The 22,086-nt window shown below is 42.7% G+C and overlaps 1 protein-coding gene across 10 annotated transcripts in view; it reads right to left on the bottom strand.

Moving 5' to 3' along the window:
- CTPS2 (CTP synthase 2) overlaps positions 1-22,086 on the bottom strand; it is a 158,064-nt gene that overhangs the window by 27,068 nt on the left and 108,910 nt on the right. For all 10 annotated transcript variants that reach the window (XM_045022516.1, XM_045022306.1, XM_045022006.1 and 7 more), the window contains one exon: positions 6,628-6,724. In XM_045022516.1, the coding sequence (XP_044878451.1) occupies positions 6,628-6,724 (97 nt within the window). The remainder of the gene's footprint in view (positions 1-6,627; positions 6,725-22,086) is intronic.

The following is a 22,086-nucleotide window of genomic DNA, read 5'->3' as shown; positions in this document are numbered from 1 at the left end:
CCCACTCAGTCTCTTGCAGAACTCCATTTTTCTCCCCTTCCACCTGCACTAGGCTCTGTTCCCTAGAGATTTCTAAATTTGCTCCTGCTGGTTTTTTCCCTTGCTGTAGGGATCCATTTCCTCCCGCTCAGGTTTTCCGTTTCCCCACCTGTGGTCCCCAACACCACCTTGTTTTCCTAATAGGAAGGTGCTCCAGTTGGCACCCAACACAACAGGGTGGGGCAATCTGTCCACTACCCCAGCTTGCTTCCAGTTACCTCCCCCAGATTTCCAGGGGTACCTCCGCCAGAGGGCTGCACTTTTTATCTCCGTGAATACACTCTCTTCTCACACTTACCCCTGGAACCAGCCAGTGGGGTTGCACCAACTCCTGCCAAACTGGGGAGCAAGCAGAGGCCCTTTCTATCAGGGGAACTATGTCTACCAGTTGACATTTCCTTCTCACCATTACTGGAATGGGAGGACAATTTTTCCTTTTTTCCTTCTGTAACAAAGTTCCTCCTCTACCTTGGTGGTTCCTGCACACATTGGCAGATTTGCTCACCTCAGTGATCTTCCCCCACAGTCTGGATCAAGTCCTCCTGGGTCTGATCAAGAGTTGGGAGGTTTGGGGGGAACCCGGGCCCGTCCTCTACTCCGGGTTCCAGCCCAGGGCCCTGTGGATTGCAGCTGTCTATAGTGCCTCCTGTAACAGCTGCATGACAGCTACAACTCCCTGGGCTACTTCCCCATGGCCTCCTCCAAACACCTTCTTTACCCTCACCACAGGGCCTTCCTCCTGGTGTCTGATAATGCTTGTTCTCCTTAGTCCTCCAGCAGCATACCCTCTCACTCTCAGCTCCTTGTGCCTCTTGCTCCCAGCTCCTCACCCGCATTTCCTCTCCTCTGGCTCCTCCCTGCCTGACTGGAGTGAGCTCCTTTTTAAACCCAGGTGCCCTGATTAGCCTGCCTTGATTGGCTGTAGGTGATCTAATCAGCCTGTCTGCCTTAATTGGTTCTAGCGGGTTCCTGATTACTCTAGTGCAGCCCCTGCTCTGGTCACTCAGGGAACAGAAAACTACTCATCCAGTGACCAGTATATTTGCCCTCTACCAGACTCCTGTACCCCACTGGTCTGGGTCTGTCACACTTCCGTCCTGTCTCAGATGCAAAACTCAGAAAACCTACATTCCATGTTCAGGGAGTCCTTTTCCAAGTGACCCCGACACCTGCACAGGAAACCTGTCATGGATCAAGCCCTGGCCAGAGCTTCTCTGTGATTTTCCTTCTTCCTCTCCACACTCCTGGCCGGTGTGGATTCCCCAAACTTCCTTCTGAGTTCTGATCCTTTATGCAGTTGGCCCTCTGTTCTGGGGAGGTCCTCCTCTGTGAACCCCTCTGTCAATTTTACCAATGCATCCAAAGTGCCAGATTGATGCCATCTAACCCACAGCTGTATGTTCTTGGGGAGGCCCTGAGGGAACTGTTCCAACACCAGAGCATCCATTATCTTCCCCACTGTTTGGATATCTGGCCTCAGCCAACAGGTGGCCCAATCCATCGACTTTTGGGCAAATGACTGGGGCTGCACTGCCTCATAATCCTTGCACCTTAGAATTTTGTGCCCATTTCTCGGTGGAGGCTGACTAGATCTTGGATGGCTGCCTTGATTCCCTCATAGTCTCTGGCCTGCTCATTATTCAGGGCAATATAAGCAGCTTGAGCTTCCCCAGCCAAACAGGTTTGGGGTTATCAGTGAGCCGCAGGCTAGGTTGGCACTGGGGCTGGCAGGTGGCTCTGGGCTAAGGGTTATGCTTGAGGCTGGCAGATGGCCCTTGGGTAGGGTTAAGGATGGGGCTAGCAGGTGCCCTTGCGGTAAAGGTTGGGCTGGAAGAGCATGCTAGGCTTGGGTTACAGTTAGAGCTGCCTGAGGGTTCTGGATTAGGGCTCAGAGGGCTCCAGGTTGGGGTTAGCTTTTGGACTTTGATTAGGGTTGGGACCGAGCAAAGGCCTCCTGACTAAGGTTAGGGTTAGCAGAGGCTTCAGTACTAAGATTAGGGCTGTGGCCAACAGGCAATCCCAGGCTAGTGTTAAACTTTGGACCAGGAGGCAGCCCTGTGCTACAGATAAGGTTTGGGTTGGCAAGAAGTCCTAGGCTAAATTTGTGTTTGGATTTGGCAGGTCGCCCAGGGCTGTGGCTATGGTTGGGGCCAACAGGTGTCCTGCAACTCAGATTATGGTTCATACCAGGAGGGGGCCTTGGGTTGGGACTAGCAAGGGTTTCTGGGGTAAGATTTGATTTCAGTGTGGCAGGTTGTCCAGTTCTGGTGTTAAGGCTGGGGCCAGCATATGGCCCCAGGCTAGGGTTAGCATTCAGGCCAGGAGAAGCTCTCATGACAGTGCTGCAGATAGGACTGGCAGAAGTTCTGGGCTGGGGTTAAGTTTGGGGTCAGGTGATTGACCAGGGCTAGATTCATAGTTAGCACCTCACCCCTAACCCAAACGCAGGGCCTGTTGGTGTATGTCTACACTGCAGTGGGGAGAGGGTCTCCCAGCCCAGGTAGACAGATTCACACTAGTGAGGCTCAAGCTAGTGCACTAAAAGTAGCAGTGCAGATATTGCAGATCAGGTGTCAACTTAGGCTCTTAAAATCACCTACCCCCTGGGTCTCAGCTCAGGTGGCTAGTCCGAGTCTCCACCAGAGAGTCAACATCTACACTGCTACTTTAGCACACTAGCTCAAGTCCCAGTGGCATGAGTCTGTCTACCCGAGCTGGTAGTCTCACTCCTAGCTGCAGTATAGACACCCTTGCTGGCCCCAGTACCAATCCTAGCCCAGAACCCACTGCCTTTCCCAATCATACCAGTATCCTAGGGTTGCCTGCCAACCCCAGATCTATCCCTATCCCAGATGCCTCTGCTGGGCAAAATCCTAACCCTGGACTCAGGGCATCTGCCAGACCCAACAATAGTCCAGGGCTGTCTGCCTACCTAAAGTCCTCCACTGATCTGAATCTTAACTCTTACTTGAAGGCCTCTCTTAGTCTCAACCCAAACCCTAGCATGAGGCTGCCTGCCACCCCAAATCCTGACACTTGCCTAGGGCTACCTACCAGACCCAACTCTAACCTGGGGGCTGCACGGTGGCCCCAACCATAACCCTAGCCTCTGTTGGCCACAGCCTCTGCAAATCCCAACTTTATCCTTAACCCTTTGGCTTCTGCTGGCCCCGACCCTAACCCTAGTCCTGGAACCTCCGCCAATCCCAACCCTAATCCTTCCCCAGGGTCGCCTGCTGGCTCCAACCCCCATCCTAAACTAAAGGCTTCTGCTGGCTCTGGCCCCAACCCCAACCCAGGGACACCAATCCAGCTGTTCCAAACCCAACTTTCTGCCAGCCCCAACCTTAGCCCAGGGACCTCCTGCTGGCCCCAGCCCTAACCATAGCATGGGAGCTTCTACTGGGCTAAGATTAGAGTCTGGCCAAGAGGCTCAATTTCTTTTTTTGAGTTTTTGTCTTTATGGTTAAAGACTTTATAGAAAATACTGTTTTCATTTGATTGTCATATGAGTTCTTATGTTACGCTGTTTTCTAGAAATTTCATCAGCAGTATTTAAAAACAGGTAAGTGAAGGAAAGCAATGCCGGATTGCTTAAATTCAGTAAAATCGGTGAAACAGTCTTTGTGACGTAAAGTACTGTCTTTTAATTTAAGATGAAGGTATCTCCATCACTCTTATATAGCTTGTAGCACATGCTTCTCTTAGGAGAAACTCACTAATCCACGAAATAGTGAGCGATCACCTGGAAAACATGGATTCCCAGGAGTTTACAAATGATATTCTGACCTCTTCAACTGTACTGGAAGTTTATTGGACAGGGCAGGGCAGGAAGGTGAATTCTCTCAAAATATTAATTCAATTATATCTGGTTCTGTAATGGGGTCAGCACCTGCTTTTCAGGAGCACCCCCACTTGGTCGATGGTTTCTTCAGTGGGTCTTCAGTGACTCACTCAGCCCTCCGGTCAAGTCACACACACTGTAGATGCAACAGAACAAAACCCTTTCGGGGTATACAAGCTTTACTTTCTCCCGGCCCTGGTATGGGGCCATACCCCAGGGCTTCCACCCTAGAGACACTGTCATCCTGCAGCCCTCCCCAGGCTGTCCTTACTCTGTCCCAGCAGTCAGCCAGGAGCTACCTTGGTCCCTGCCCACACTGAGCTGTCCATAATTCTGACGTTCTTTCAGCCATCCAGCCACACAGTTTTCTCTCTTCCAGATCCAAGCAGCAACTGATTGTCTCTGGCTTTGCAGCTCCTTTTTATATGGCCCTCCGGGCCTCTCCTGCAACCCTTCGGATTGGCTGCTTCCCCTGCAGCCACTCTAGGATGCTTGGAGGACTTCTCATCTGCTCCTCTCTGGGATGGAGTGTGGTAGGACCCCAAGGCCTCCAACAGGGGGCTCTGGGCCTAGTCCACCCCGTCACAGGTTCCCAGGAAAAAACCCAGACACTCAGATATATCTTAATTACAAACCAGTGTCTTGCACTGGTGTATATTTTTAAATATTTGCTAAAATAGAGGCGAAAATGTTACACTTCAGTAAGCACATTCAGCTCAGGAAGGTTTCATTAAAGGGATGGCTTCAAGGGGCAATATAAAACGACTCTTTGTAACATCTGCCTGGGCCAAAAATGCATCTCCAGAAATAAAGGGTATCTGAACTACTTATCATAAATAAAGATTTCTATTTTGTAGCATTATTTTGTTTCTGACTAATCCCACTTTATTAACAAGTAATCTCATGTATATTATTGGGGTCTTTGTACCATATTTGGGTACAGAATTATTTGGGGGAAAGAATGAAGTATTTTTCTGCATTGTCTGAATGGAATGTCACTCATAGCACAGAATATTTATCATTCTGAAAAAAATGGTCCATTAGTTACTTAATGGGTAATTTCTTTGTGTGACGGACACATTAAGATATAGCTGAAGTTCCTGTCTACTAAATGGAATGAAGCACTTAGACAAGATTCCGAATTCCCAGTATAGTTTGGAATTTATTCACTTCCTCTATTTTTTCACCTGATATGTAAAAGTAAGAAAGGAGGAGGCTTTGACTGAGTCCTCTAGCAGTGGATTGTGGAAGTTCACGCAGACAGGCATCCTTTAAGTTAATCAGAAGGAACATATCAGATGAGAGAAGATAAGCAGTGTCTGTTTGCCCTAGAATTCTGGCTAGAATGAACATGACTGGATTAAATCCACACTCAGAGCATTGGGAATGAATGTGAAGCACGCTGGCTATCATTCATGTATATCATCCAAGTGTGCTTCAGCTTCCAAGGCAGTAAAAATAGTGGGGTTGGTGTTTGCTGTGACATGCCAGGCTGGACAAATAACATTTGCTAAGCATTACTGGAGTTCAAAGAACGCTAATGCCAGGGATCTCGATGGTGAAAAAAATAGAAAATTCATTAGAATAAAAATGGACTATATTCCAAGATGAGCAACAATGGATTACATTGAATTTATGAATTACTAATGTTTATTTTATGGGAATAATGACACTGACGTTCCCATGTGACCTTTTTTCTGACACACCCTCTGGGCAGGAGTATATCTGACAAATATCTCTGTTCAATATGGCTCAAGCTCTACCCTTAGAATTTCATTCACCACTCCAGTGGGAGCTGCATGTGAGCATCTGAGGGTAGATTTGGGCTCAATATTTGTTTTCCTCTCTTTGTGCTTCTTGTAAGCTGAACACAAAAATAGAGAGGGTTATTATCACAAGAGGCAAGGACGATCATCACAGTCCACAGTTTAAAAACTGGCTGGAACCACCGATGTCACATTCTGAAAAACTGAGGATCACACTGCATAAATAACCGAACTTAATTTAAAAAATAAAACTGCAATATTTTATACAGGGAGGCTTTATGTCCTTCTTGACTGACCCACCCACTTTTCTTGCTGGAAGTCCTGGCTCCTGCTGAGTGTACTGGTGTGTCATCAAAAAAGAGAGAGGCAGCAGCAGCAGCCTGTTCTGAACAATGAGGAATGCTTGTGCCCTTGTAAAGAATCTGGCAATGTGGGGGCATCTAAGGTAGTCCATCCTTCTGGAGAGAGGAGCACTGCTGGGGAGCTAACATGTTGAAGCCAGCCTGGTGTGCTGAGCTTCCTGTCCTCCCACTGCTGCCTGCAGAGCCACCAGTCTGTGCCAGCTCACCTCACAGTGACCATTTTATCTGGTGCTTGGAGGAGAGAAGCGAAAGTGGGACAAAGAGAGTGAAGCTGTGTATTTCCCCTCCAGTGCCTCTCTGATAGTGGGTGATTCATCTGCACGCACTTTAAACAGGGAGGAAGGGAAGAGAGGGCTGTTAATCTGTCTTTAGTAGATGTTGTTTATAGATACTAAAAAGATTCACCCCAGGAACTAATCAGATTAATAAAAAATGCTATTTGTGTAGTTGCTTTTCAGGGTAGGAAACATTTTAAATGTGGACTGCATGGTGTGTGAGGAGAGGCAATGAATGCAACCACAAGAATATGTTTGGCACAATTCATTTAGGCCTTTAAATATGAGACAGATGTTATTTTTATCATGAGAGAAAATGAAACAGGCAAGAAGTAACTTACTTAGGACAGAGTCTTCTGTTTTGAAAACAGTCCTCCTTTTTCCCAGTCTCATTGTTCCTCCCATATCTCCAGGATTGTGTTCAGGCATGTCAATGACCTTGCGAGAGAAAATATTGAAGTAGTGTTTCATGATTTCTTTATTTGAGAAAAATATATAGAAGTCCATGTGACATTAAAATATTAACTTTATTATATTTACAATATTTCATACATATTATTAGATGGAATACCAATGAATTCCAAAGCATGTTTACCAAAGAATGCTGCTACATAGTTGGCAATCACAAGGTTGCCAAAAGCTTTGGTACTGTAATCAGATTGCAATGAGGGACATAAACTGAATATCCAGCCAGACCACTTTAAGGACCTAGATAAAGACTGATCCAGGTGGCACTCAATCTGCAAGGAGTCTACATCCTTCTGGGATTTCCCATGATGATGATGATGATGATATATGCAACCCACATTAGGATATCATCAATGACAGCAAGACATTTTTGGGGCAAGAAAGGTGTCACAATATCCCTTCAACTCTTTGCTCTTATGTACCATACTTTAAATGTGTAATGCTTTGGAACCACAGTTTGATCACAGTTAGCTCACATGCTGCTGAACATGATTTGCCCTGGTCTACGCTGACCGGTCAGTCATATGCATTGTCATTTAAGTTAACACTTCACAAACATGTTTGACTACAATAAGATTTTGAAATGTAGACATGCCCTTGATTTCAAAAATTACCTTTGCAATGTGACATACCCTCAGGTAGCCCTGACTTCCTGAGTCTGTAGGCATCCTGACACATTAGCTGCGAGGTGTGAACTGCCCTAGTCATATTAATGGGGTGGTGATTCTGAATCCTAAACAACATCAACTTTGTTAACAGTTTTACTACAGATAACAGAAAAACATTACGAAGAAGGAGTATGAAGTTCTGCCCAATCTACTGTGAATGGCATCTCGTATAGCTATCATAAACGGGTGGAGCTTGGTTTGTGGGCAGAACTTGGGACGATATCACTTTCCCTGTTGCAGCACGACCTCTGAAAGAAGGACCGTAAGATAACTCTTAGCTTCCAATTAACATAATGAATTCTGCTCTCTAATCCTGACTGTCACCTGAAGAACCAGAAGCAGCTGAAACTGCATTTTGCCTACAGCAGGAACAGTATTCTGATTCTGCTGCACAAAACATACGATTATTTCTGGTAGTCTTTGTAACCTGAACACACTATTCAATTGAATATTTTTTTTGCCCCGAGTGTGATTAGCTGCAAGGAATGACACAGGGATTACAGTTAAAATTCTGCCGTTTGCCTGGTTCTGCTGGTACTAGCCATTATATCTATGGGAAATCCCTCTCACAGTGATAAAATCTTTCAAAATGGTAGAGACACCAAATTTATATATCCATATATGGAAAAACACACCAAGGAATGAGACTGGCCAAGAAGGGTTCAGAAAATAAAAAATAGTCACACAGAGTGGTAATCAAGAGCTGCATTTTATTAATTTTTAGTTTGCCCTTCTGGAGCAATAAAAACATTCTATGAGAGCAATAATGTGTTTCATAAAATGAAGCTATACAATTCACAAGGGATGGTGGAAGGTGCTTGGGGCACTGTGCCAATGTAATTCAGATGTGCAATTATCTCTGCATAACCTCATATCTTTCAAATGTTATTTATGATCTATATACTTGTTGTAAAGTACCACAAATAAAAGCAGTGATCAAACTGGTTGAAGATTACAAACCCTGTAATTACTTCCCAAACAACATGAATGTGGGGATTATGCAGCTTCTTCAGCCAAAGTATCACTACTCCAGTCCACATATTTTTAAATCAATTATACTTTTCTGAATTCTACTTACCATTTTATTTGCAGTATGCACTTGAAACACTGGGCACAGTTACATAATCAAAACATATAACATCAGAAACAGAATGTACAAAACACACAGGGTGAAATACTGACTGAAGTCAAAGGCAAAACTCTAATGGGGAGTTGCTTGCTTGCCTCTAGAACATAGGAAGGGTGGCTTTTCAGTGGGTATACTTGTTCTTGTGTATGACATGGGGTGGTGGTGATGAACAGTCATTCATCCTCACTAATGATTACCTCCAATAGGATTGTGTGGGTTCCATGTTTTTGCTGTTTAATGTGTATTTCAGGCAGGACCGGCTCCAGATTTTTTGCCGCCCCAAGTGGGGAAAAAAAAAAGCCACGGCGGCGCAATCGCGCCGCTCCACTCTTCGGCAGCAATTCGGCGGCAGGTCCTTCGCTCCAAGAGGGAGTGAGGGACCTGCCACCGATGACCCGGACATGCCGCCCCAGTAGCGGTTGGAGTGCCACCCCTTGGTATTGGCCGCCCCAAGCACCTGCTTCTTTAGCTGGTGCCTGGAGCTGGCCCTGATTTCAGGTTACTGAAGATGATCATGAGGGCCAAGGTTGTTAAAATTGGAAGCTCCTAAATCCATACTTAGTCACCTGTTTGAATTTCAAAAGCTCTGAGCACCTAAATAGCATTCTACAAAGTCAACATTAGGATCCTATTTTTAAAAATTAGATCTGAGAGGTTTTCATCTATTGTTACCTGTATGCTGATGATTATGCTCATCTGTACTTTTTATTCCCCACTTCAAATCTAATCTTTATATCTCTTTGCCTTCCCAGTACCTGGCCAAGATAGGATCTTCCATGAACATTAATTCAAAATATCCTGAAAGTAATGCTGGCAGGTAGATGAAAGCCTCTGGAGAAAGTGAGAGAGATGGCAACTTCCTCCTTTGTTGACACTATGCCTGATTCTTGGATTCTGTGACGTTGCCACTCTAATCTGGGCCTCTCCATATACTTATCCACCTCTTAGTCACCTCCACATGAGATTACAGAATTTGGGGCTGGTCTTGAAGAAGAATCAAAAGCATCAGCTAGCACATAATGTGGCTTCCTATTTAGGAAATGGGGAACTTCAGTTGGAACATGTTACAATTTTGCTCTGGGAGGTGAACTTCTATTTTTGCCTCCAGGTAGAAAGCAAAGTGCTGATGAGTATCTCTAAAGTGCTAAAAATAGCCACTCTATGAAACCACCTCTTTTCCCATGCCCCACTACAGCAATTATGGTTACGCAGAGACAAAATCAGAAAAGCTAAGGCACAAAATGAGTTATATCTACCAAAGGGCATAAAAGGCAATAAAAAGTTGTTCTACAAATACATTAAGAGCAAGAGAAAGACGAAGGAAAGTGTAGGTCCTCTACTTAGCGGGGAAGGAGCTTATAATCAAGAATGTTAGGGTGTTTAATGCTTACTTTGCTACATTATTAACTAAAAAGGTTAATGGTGATCAGATACACAACACCATTAATATTAACAAAAGGGGGGGAAGTAACACAAGCCAAAATAGTGAAAGAACAGATTAAAGTAAAGTATGTAATTCATCCTGGGGTACTTAAGGAACTAGCTGAAACAATCTCAGAACCCTTAGCAATTGTCTTTGAGTACTCATGGAGGATGGGTGAGGTCCCAGAGGACTGGAGAAGGGCAAACATAGTATCTATCTTTAAAAGGGGGAACAAAGAGGACATAGGAATTACAGACCAATCAGCCTAACTTTGAACTGGAAAAATATGGGAACGCAATTATTAAACAATCTATTTTTAAGCATCTAGAGGATAATAGGGTTATAAGAAATAGCCAATATGTATTTGTCATGAACAAGTCATGCCAAACCTCACCCTAATTTCCTTCTTTGACAGGGTTACTGGCCTACTGGATAGGAAGGAAGCAGTAGATATGATATATCTTAATTTTAGTAAAGCTTCTGATGCAGTCCCACATGACAGTCTCATAAACCAACTAAGGAACCATGGTCTAGATGAAATTACTATAAGGTGGGTGTATAACTGGTTGAAAGACCATACTCAAAAAGTAGTTATCAATGGTTTGCTGTCAAAGTGGCAGGGCATATCTAGTGGGGTGCCACAGGGGACAGTCCTGGGACTGCTATTATTCAATATTTTAATGACTTGGACAATAGAATGGTGAGTATGCTTATACAATTTGCAAAGGACACCAAGCTGGGAGGGGTTGCAAGCACTTTGGAGGGTAGGATTAGAATTCAGCAGGACCTAGACAAATTGGAGAATTGGACTGAAGTCAACAAGATGAAATTCAATAGAGACAAGTACAAAGTACTTCACTTAGGAAGGAAAAATCAAACACACAACTATAAAAAGTGGAATAACTGGCTTTGCAGTAGTATTGCTGAAAAGGAGCTATGGGTCATAGTGGATCACAAATGAAGGAGTCAACAATGTGATGTAGTTGCAAAAAAGGTTAATAACATTCTGGGGTGTATTAACAGGAGTGGCATAGTAAAGCATGGGAGGTAATTGTCCCATTCTGCTCAGCACTGATGAGGCCTCACATGGAGTACTGTGTCCATTTCTGAGCACCAAACTTTAAGAAAGATGTGAACAAACTGGAGAGTGTCCAGAAGAGAACAACAAGAATGATAAAAGGTTTAGAAAACCTGACCGATGATGAAAGGTTAAAAAAACTGGGAATGGTTAGTTTTGAGAAAAGAAGACTGAGAGGGGACCTGATAGCAGTCTTCAAATATGTTGGGGGCTGTTACAAAGAGGACAATGATCAATTGTTTCACTTAATGCAGGACAAGAAGTAATGGCTTAATTTACAGCAAGGAAGATTTAGGTTAGCTACACCTCTACCTCGATATAACGCTGTCCTCGGAAGCCAAAAAATCTTACTGCGTTACAGGTGAAACCACGTTCTATCGAACTTGATTTGATATGCTGGCACGCGCAGCTGCTTTACCACGTTATATCCGAATTCGTGTTATATCGGGTGGCGTTATAACGGGGTAGAGGTGTATTAGGAACATAAATTCTAACTATAAGGGCAGTTAAGTACTGGAATAGGCTTCCAAGGGAGGCTGTGGAATCCCAGTGATTGGGGTTTTTTAAGAACAGGTTGGACAAACACCTGTCAGGGATGGTCTAAGTTTACTTGGTCCTGCCTCAGCACAGTGGGCAGGACTTGATGACTTCTTGAGGTTCCTTCCAGCCCCATGCTTCTGTTATTCTATCTAGAAATTTTTTGCTCACTGGTTCCGTAGTTAAATTTTCATGGTGGGCAGCAGCACATTGTTCGTAGATGGTCCAGTCCCTGGAACTCTCATCTATTTAAAATCTACCTAAGTCTAAGTTAGGTGACCTTTAAGAAAAAATATATGATGCAGTTGTTTAATCTTGTTTCTAATTAGCAGGAGATTTTCTGTCAGGGGGTGGTGGTCTAAAACGGGAAACAGTCTATTACGTGTGGTCACGTTATTTTTATTTTTGTACTTATTTAGTTATTCTTTGATAGGCGCATTATAAACTAATCCTCTACCGCTTCCCCAGATTTTTAGAGTGTCTTGAATTCTAGGGTCCCAGGTGAACTGAAAAGGGCTCTGACTACAAATGCTTTGTGTGGTTGGGTGGGGAAAAGAGGTATTTATAAATTAATTCCTCACGTTGGACCTCAACCTGGACCCTCCTTTTCACTTAGATAACCTCTACTGCTGTCTACTCCTTTGGAGACTATTTGAGACAACCATCAATGCTTATTTGTTCCATTACTTTGGGAGTGTCTATACTACAGTGCTACACCTACGCCACTGTGGTGCTGTAGACACTACGGCATTGGAAGGATTTTTTCCATCACTGTAGTAAATCCTACCTACTATGTGCACATAATTAATTAGCCATGCGTATTTTTAATTTTTTATGCAAAAAAATAACTTTTGCCAAAATGAACAGGAGTACTTGTGGCACCTTAGAGACTAACAAATTTATTTCAGCATAAGCTTTCGTGGGCTACAGCTCACTTCTTCGGATGCATAGCACTTCTGCCAAAATGTTACTGCAGTTCTGTCTTTTGCCCACCAGAGGATGCTGTGGTGCAAGAACAGCAGCAGCTCCCAGCAGAAAATAACTTCTGCAGTTCTGCCTTTTGCCCACGGAGGGCACTGTGGTGATAGGAGACAAGCAGTAGCTCCCGGCCAGCTAGGGAAGAGAAAGAGCCTGCCTTTTTTGCAGCACCTGTCCGGCCAGGAGATAGGGGCTATGGGGAGACAGACAGGATGGAATGATGAGGGATCAGACAGGGGCTCATAAGGGCTAGTGGGGGAGGACAGACTGGGGCAGGGGCTGAATGGGAGTGGAGACACAGGGTCACAGGGGGGAGGGAGGTGCAGGGCCACATGGTGATGGGGGAGAGGGTACAGAGCTACATAAAGACAAAGGGTGGCTGAGTGGGGGCAAAGAGACACATGGGGATGGGGGATACAGGGACACATAGGGACAGGGGTGGCTGAGGGGGGGCACAGAGACAAATGGAGACAGGGGGTGGGGGTACAGAGCCACATAGGGACAGAAGAGTGGCTGGGTGGGGGCACAGAGACACATGGGGATGGGGGGAGTGGGTGTCTGAGTGGGGGTGGAGGGACACATGGGATGCAGGAAGACATGCCAACAGGGACAGATGTGTCTGACTGAATGGGAGAGGCTAGGGGTCAGCCAGGGTCTGTATGGCGGAAGTTCCCTAACAATCCCTCCCCGCCCCCCACAAAAAACTGTTCCATACTTTTCCCACCCATACCCAACATCCCTTCAAGTTCACACCCAGGCTCCTTCCCTACAATTTACTTTCCTCTCTTTCAGCTCCTCCATTACCCCTGGCTCCCTTAAGCCTTTGCACTGCTTCTGAGGGATGCGGGAAATATGGTTCTGTATTGTAGTTTAAATGAATTATTACTCAGAGTTCTGTATTAATATGCCTAGTAAGGAATCTATTTGTCAAAAAACATTTCCTAAATCTTTTTGTTGTCTGTATTGTTACTGACATACTTGCTGACAGGTATTTTGAAATAAATGACCAAAATAACTGAAACTGGTGTGCTTATATTGTGTTATTTTGGTGAATAAAATATGCAGAATTTTGCAGAATTTTGAAATATTGTGTGCAGAACTTTTAGTTTTTTGTTGCAGAATTTTTAATGTTTTGGCGCAGAATTCCCCCAGGAGTATGTTTAGGTAATAACAGTATGGTCTCATTGGTATTAAATCACAATGATGAATGACTTTAAACACCCATAGAGCTCAATATTTGCTAGTAATTTTCTGTGTGGAGTATTTCACTGCTATTAGGAAATTTATAAATGAAAATGAGAAAACTGTCAGACTCAGATATTTAGTTCATAAGCCTCAACCTGTAGAAGCTGCACCACTTATCATGTTAAGTATTTGCCTTCTGGCACAAGTCTTTGCTGGTGGGGCAAATTATCAACTAGCCTAATTTTCCCAGGACCATCAGGATTTGAAAGAGATTGTCTCATGTCCTGCAATACCAACTGTAAGAATGCAATATATCTTAGTATTTGGAAGGAGATGAAACAATTTTTAAACCCCAAATCTTTCATTTTTGTTTCAGGCTGCCATCTATAAATGTGGCCGCTTAAGAGCTCTGTCACTGCAAATGGCTGATGTGGGGAGAATCTCATTTAACAACAAATCACAATGTTCCATTTACATCCAGAATTCTGTATTATACTCTAAAATACATAGAAAGTGGAAATCCTCACAAAGCAAACCAAATAAACTAGCTATGCTACTTTAGCATTTGTACAGTTAGCTTCACATCCACAATATGCTACGTTATATCCTTGAATCGATATAATTTGATTTTAAAGACTTTGGAAAATCAGTAAGAACTTCAATTTTGTCTGCCATTTTAATCCTCTCCTGTTTAGGGAACAAATGATTTGTCATTGCGGAAAGCACTCAATATTAATATAAGTGCTGATCAAATAGCCAGGAGAAGGAATGACTATAGAGACTAGCTAAACACTGAGAGCTCAAAGGATAATGCTAACAGTAACATAGGTGTGCAGAGGGGAAAGCAGATGGTAGTATGAAATGAAGCAGCAGCTGCTGTTGATTACTAATACCTCCTGGAATGATTAAGAAAATCCCTGCAATGACTCCCTTTAAAATGCCCCTTTAAAGTGCGTAAAAAGGGTGTTCCTTTTTTAAACAGTGATTTCTCATTCATAATTCACTGAAATTGTAAAGATAATGGAGATGTTGATGTAGTAAATAATGCCTTTCTGGGCTTTCCACATTTTAGAGCTAGTTTAAATATATCCAAATTTTCCTCAATATTCATAGTGCACCAAAATCTTCTTTATGTTTTCTGTTTGCATATTTAGCATTACTACCACTTGATTTCAGAATATTTCTAGTATTTCATTCATACGATATTTTTGGCATTGATATTAAGATCATGATATTTAGCATAGCTGCTGGCCATTTAAATAGATTAAGAAAATAAAAAAAACCAGCAAATAAAATTCTCACATAGAGCAGAAAAAAATAACTAGTACAAATGAGATGAGGCACTTGAAAGCTGATATCCTCCCTAAAACTAGAGTTAACAAACTCCTATTGACAAGATATGGCATGAGCTGACAGCCACTTGCAATTTGTCTTTAATTTTATACTTGTAATCAAAACTGGATACAGTTTACTTGTAGAGTTACACAAAGGATCTTAATCAAAACTCTGCATCCAAATACCCCTGGACTTCACATGGGTTCAAAATCTGAACTTTTGCAGCTAGCCTCTGACTCACTAATGGGTTAAACCAAAACCCTGGATCCTAACATACCAAAACTTTGGAGGGAGAATTGCAAACTTACAATCTAAATTTTATAGCTTGGGCTGATTTCTAGTTTAACATGACCTATGGCCCTGATTCTGGAAAACACTTAATTGTGTGCTTAAGTTTATCCATAGAAACGTGCTGTTCTGAGCAGGAGTACTTTCCTGAATTGGAGCCAATATGAACACGCTTTCTGTAGTATAACTGATTGCACATAGCAAGAGATCATAGCAAGTACAGCAAGGAACTGAACCTTGAATACTTAAAAAAGGTCACAGTCAGTTCATTTTGGTAGAAATGTCTGTCATAAATCGTTTGGAAGTGTGGCCCAAAAGAAACTGGAGCAACATCATCAACAAATTAAAATTATTTTTTATTATTATGGACTGACAATGGAAAATCTTTCATAATCAAGTTGGTGTGGCAGCCCAGAAACACTTCAAAGAGTTGTCCCAATCCACATTCCTCAATCTCGTATGAATCTTTTAGCAGTTCTGGTTTTGTTAACTCAGGTAAGAATGATTTTTATACAATATCTAAAATTTCAATCTCTCATACTTTGCGTTTCCTTTTGGAACTGATTCAGACCCACACTTGCAAACTCTGAACAAGCTCCTGGAGGAGGAAGAGAAGGAGTCATCTTGCCCTACAGCGTGACAGACTGGAGGCTGGATACCCACCATCCCCTTCTTTGTATCCTCTCAAACCATGCCCAAGTAAACTTGCTGCTCACCCTCCCTGTCTGGGGTGGGATCTGAGTTACTACAGATAATTCTTTCCTGGGTGCTGGCTGGTGAGTCTTGCCCACATGATCAGGGTTTAACTGATCGCCATATTTGGGGTCGGGAAGGAATTTTCCTCCAGGGCAGATTGGCAGAGGCCCTGGAGGTTTTTCGCTTTCCTCTGAAGCATGGGGCACAGGTCACTTGCTGGAGGATTCTCTGCATCTTGAGGTCTTTAAACCACGATTTGAGGACTTCAATAACTCAGACATAGGTTAGGGGTTTGTTACAAGAGTGGGTGAATGAGATTCTGTGGCCTGCATTATGCAGGAGGTCAGACTAGATGATTATAATGGTCCCTTCTGATCTTAAAGTCTATGAGTCTATGGGCTGGTCTACACTGGGGGGCAGGGGTATTAATCTGAAATATGCAACTTCAGCTACGTGAATAGTGTAGCTGAAGTCGAAGTATCTTAGATCGATTTACCTCGGGTCCTCATGGCGCAGGATCGACATCCGCAGCTCCCCGTGTCAACTCCGCTAGATGAGACGCGATATATCGATCCCCGAAAAATCAATCGCTACTCGCTGATACGGCGGGTAGTCTGGACGTACCCTATGAGTCTAAGAGTCTGGAATTACTGGTCTTGCAGAGCATGGTAGTTCCATGAACTGATAAAGACTGGCTCAGAACTCAGTCGTACAAAATACCCTTTGCGTCTCTTGTTTTTTCTTCTCCTTTTTCTTTGCTCTTTTTTTATTTTGTGGCTTGCATTTCTTTACTCACCAGAAGGCTCCATGCTGCTCAAGGTAGGGGTCTGGGAGCCAACTGGTGGTTCCAGTAGCCTTTATGTGTTCTTGCAGCTCAGCTCTATGTTACAGGAACAAAAAGGAAAGAGAAGAAAAGACTGTGCCAGAAGTTTCCCCATAGCTGGCTACATTAGGAGCCACTTCTGGAGCAGCACAGTAAGGCAGTCAGTTTTCAGGGACCCACTTGCTATTTTCTCCACAGCCACAGGCACATACTATTTTATTCACCCCTTCTCTGATGAGTTCTGTCCTGCCCCCCTCAACTTGTATCCAGTGAAAGAAGTGCAGGCCTAGGAACCTGGATGTGTTGAGTTCCCTCACTGTCCTTAACAATACTTTCCACTCACAGAGCTTTGCAAATTGAACGTATTGTCCCCATTTTAGTGGTGGAGAAAATTAGTGTAAAAGAGGTTAAGGGATTTGGTTGAGGGACACTGCCTAAAAGTCAGGAGGCCTTTCTACTCTTGGTTCTGACAAAAACTTGCTGAGACCTTGGGCAAGTCATTTAACTTCACAGCACTTCCATTTGTCGGAAGTATATCTACAGGCATTTTTTTTAGCTATGAAATAACATGCAATATATTATCAAGGCCAGTGACCAGAACAGAACTCAATCCCTTCAGGCTCCAAATCTGGTCTTTAATCCAGTTGACCGCATGGCTGTTGGGGAAGACTTCTACCATAAATTTTTGCATCACGCCTTGGCAAAATGTCAAGTGAAAAATGCTTTGCAGGTTTTCACCTGCCTCGCTGCAGATGTTCTTCAGTCTCCTGAAAATTCAACATTTTCAGAGTCCAAAATCCCATGTAAACAAACTCATGAAAAATTCTAAACATGTTTTCTTGACAAACCGCTTCCATCAATTTTGCCCGGTGAGAGGTATTACTGCTTTATGGATAAAATCCTTTATAACTGTATCTGTATGCACAATCTCTACTAATGCCAACTCTACATTTTTTTCCAAATACATAATCATTGCACATAAAATGCAATCCATAAATAAATATTTTAAAACAGAATGTGTCAAACTGATTACTTTAATTTTGCAGGCAGATATCATAAGAACATTTCCTTTCAAGCTTTACCAGAAATGCCGCAAAAAAGGGGGCAATCCTGGCCAGCTGTCCCAGAGTGAACTGAAACTCCAGACTTACTGAAGCTAAGTGCAGGCAAAGTGGCTGAACTCAGACAGTGCTGTGCATGGAATGGATATGGTGAGCTGGGGTGTTGTGTCCATATGGGTAATCTTTGCTAAGGGCTTGAATTTAACTAGAAGTGAGTGGAACAAACTTCCAGCACTTTGGGTCTGATCCAATTCCCATTAGAATAAATGGCCAAACTTCAGTAGTACAGGATTGGACTATTTGTGACTTAACAAGAATCCAACCATAGTCACTTCACATCCTTCCCTCACATCACAGCTACACACACTGTTAACCTCATCACGGTCCCCCAGGGGCAACTCAAGCTGTTACGGTGTTCCTTGCCCTTCATATCTTTGTTAGGATAAACTCCTGCTCCCTCTGAAGTGACCTAAATGCAGCTGAACTATATTAGGATTGAGAGGCCATTCAGGGGACCAAAAAGAAGAGGGGTTTCATGGGACTAGCCAAGCTTGGGGAGGGTAACTGTGATTATATAGGTCAAAGATTTGATCTTCAAATCCCTAGGTGCTCCTATCTCCAATCTGAGCTCTGTCTATTCCTTTATTCAGTATTTAGTTATTTCTCTTCCTAAAGTCTAGAATTAAGATGGGGGGGGAATCTTTATAAAAGATTTAGTAGGTGTAAATCTTGCAAAATAGGTTAGAAGGATATTCATTTTACAAGCAATGATTAAAGATTTTAATTATAGCTTAACTTGCTTAATGGAAAAATTTGAACTTGGACAGTCCACTTGGTACTTTCTTAATAAAATGCCAGGTACTTAGTCACAACTGATTTAGGCTCAAGGAAGAGAAACACAAATTTGTCTTTGCACTGCCCCCCAAATCCTACTAATGTTTTGATGCATTGTTCTGATATAATCCGTGCTTTACATACTTCACAATATTTTCTATCACTTGCCATGGTTACAAAACACACACCTTGCTTGCCATTGAAACAGATGGATACAAAGCAGGACAGCATATATAAGAAACATATTTGTCATACACACACAACAATAAATCAACAGAAGAAAAGTGTAGGTTTGCGTGCTCAGAATCAACAGTACCTAGCTTCATAACTGTACTCTAGATCACCCTATTGCATATAAGATTTAGCAATTTAGGCAAACTGCAGCTACAGGGCCTGATCCAGAACCTATTGAAATCAATGGAAACCCCCCCAGTAACTTCAAGGGGCCCATAGTTGAGAGAGGTTAGCCATTACCGCAGAGTCTTGAGAAAAACTGATACACAAACAATGTTAGTAGCAGGACTACTTCGTGCCAACTGCAGGTTGGAAATTGGATATGTCATTGCCAGTCCTCTTATCAGGGGAATTTAACCGCTGAAATTAACATTACATATGTTTAACTTTTTGTTTATTAATCCCCACAGGATATATCTAACATATTTAAAGAGATGGACAAAAATAATGATGGAGAAGTCAGTCTGGAGGAATTTGAGGCTGCGCTAGCCAAGCTGAAAAGGTCTGGCCAGTAAAATATTCCACAAAGGGGAGGAGCATCACAACTACAGGAAAGGAGAGAAAAAACATTGACTTCATAAAACAAGTAAGTCTTTAACACCACATATTTATTTGTTTTTTATTGTGAGAAAAGTGACCATGAGAAAATAAGGATCTTCCTTAACAAAGACAAAATAAGATGCACACTTTATTCTCAGAGCTGCTCACCTTTTATTACAGTTCCTCTACCTTGACTGTTATCATATTCCAGCAGATTCCGATTCCAGTTATTTCATAGTCATTAAACAGTCTTAATAAAGTAGCTCCATTAGGAGCCAGAAAAAAGAATCAATCACTCCAAGTCCTCTTCCCCCACCAGACCATCACTGAGCAAACCCCATCACTGGGTTCTGGAGGTTTCCACGGGTTGCTCGCAAAGGCCTTTGGACCCCTGTAAACATTAACATCCCCAGCAGGTCACGTGGAGAGACCTAGCCATGCTACTTCCTTTCTTCTGCTCCCACCAAACCACCTTCAGACCCATTAGCAAAAGAGACAGCCTTGGATTCCGATAACTGAAGTTTCCCATTGTCAGGTATCACTTGTCCCAACATTCTGTCATCCCCCTGCTCTGCCCTGGGATGAATTTAGACCCCAGAATTGGGTAATTCCTTTTAGGAAAGAAATTGAGTGGGCAGCAGACAAAAAATTAGTAGATTATCCTAATCTCCATTTTATTCCAGTCAGAATGCACCCTTGTTGTGGTAGAGCTTTGGCTGAGGGTTTTAAAAAAAGATTCTCTGTTTTTAATTCTAAAATAGAATAACAAACCAATATAACAAATTTGTAATTAATGCTGAACTTGTTATTTAACTTCTTCCTCCATGGCAGGTAAGGGCAGGGTACTTGAAAGGGATACCGGATAGAGGTTTGTCATTACCTTGCTTGACTATGCCTTGAAGCACCTGGAAGTACTCATCTCATGGGAAGAAGTTAGAATTATGAACTTTTTTCCCCTTTCAAATTTAGTCTCCAAATATCTTTCTTTTTCTTTCTCCCTCCCCAATTTATTTGAATAGAATGAAGGACAGGGAAATGGAACTGTATTCAGATAATGAAACTGAGACAGGTAAAGTTTATTGGATTTCAAGCGAAATCTCTGGTATGAAGAGGCAATACAGAGTGTCTGGGCTTGCAGTCACTTTCCATTAAAAGGGCACATGCCAAAAATATTTACTTATCTTGGTTTGAATTCTGCATGAGAAAAAAAACCACCTTATTCTGTCTGTGATTCAAGGTCAAATAACTCATTTTATCTTAATATAACAAAAACTGTTCAGCTGGGATGGGCAGATTTATTAATTTTAAAGTGAATTTTCTGATTATTGCTAAATATTGTTGCTTCTGTTTTATATGCAGCTAACTTGTGATTCCAAATTGAAGAGAAAAACATATCGCTTTACTGTTTAAGATGATCCCATGAGAATGTCTGATTTACAACTTGGAGCAAATAAACCAACATAGATGGAAGAGGAAGTTCTACTGCACAAGCTGAGCCAAGTGTCCAGGAAACTTTCTTTGAGGCACATCCCCACCCCAAATCACCCACTTCACTAACAAGACCAGCCTCAATGATGTGCCCAAGATGCACAAGTTTACAAAGGGCAAGCAATGAGTGGGCAGTGTATACAAATAACAACCCCACTTATTAGCTCATAGTCACTTTTCTCACAATAAACTAACTAACTAAATAAATAAATCTGTGGCTTTTGGGACTTATTTTTGATGAGGTCCATGTTGTTTCTCTCCTTTCTTGTAGTTGTGAAGCTGGGCTTGAACCCTAGACCTTCAGATAGAACCGCTGGTACTTGAGCTAAGAGACTGTCTTTGTTAGCTAGAAGCTGTGGTAAAATCTTAGTCTCTTATGCAGGACAGGAAGACAAAACCCCTTTATCCTAGTGTGGCTTGCGTAACCCACAACATATACAAAACATCCATACAGTACAAACTCGATGTCATGGTGGTGATCGAGTTTGTACTGTATGGATGTACCAAGGGATGTGTGGCACAAATGTTCACCAAGACAGGGGGTGGAAAAGGAAAAGCAGGTAAACATAACACAAAGTAGTGCAAAGATACTACAAAGTGAACACAATTTAAAATTGTGGTGCAATTTGTGTTGACCTGACACTTTAAGGCCACATATTATCATATCCCACAAAGACCTCAGAGACCCAAGATACAGAGGACTACACCGGTAATTGCAAAGGTAAACAGCACACTCAGTCCTTTGCCAACTGCACTCAATCCTATTTGTTTCACAAGCTGCTCAGCTGTGAGTCCATGCTGTGAGAACTACACAGAGTAACCAATTCAAACTAATTGTAACCGTTAAAATATTGATCACTGCAATTTCTTCTAATGAATGAGCCTACTTCCCTGCCATTCCTCTTTAATATTTAATACTTGTTGCCAAAATACAACACAGTCTGACTTTCCAAAGATAGACTCAGAGACTTTAAGGTCCAAAGGGACTAGTATGATCATCTAGTCCAACCCTAGAGCACCCAAGGAGTCAGTGTC

This window comes from Mauremys mutica, chromosome 1, assembly GCF_020497125.1.
Source record: "Mauremys mutica isolate MM-2020 ecotype Southern chromosome 1, ASM2049712v1, whole genome shotgun sequence".
NCBI lineage: Eukaryota > Metazoa > Chordata > Testudines > Geoemydidae > Mauremys > Mauremys mutica.
The sequence above is the reverse complement of the archived record's forward strand: the minus strand, read 5'-3'. Positions and strand labels throughout refer to the sequence as shown.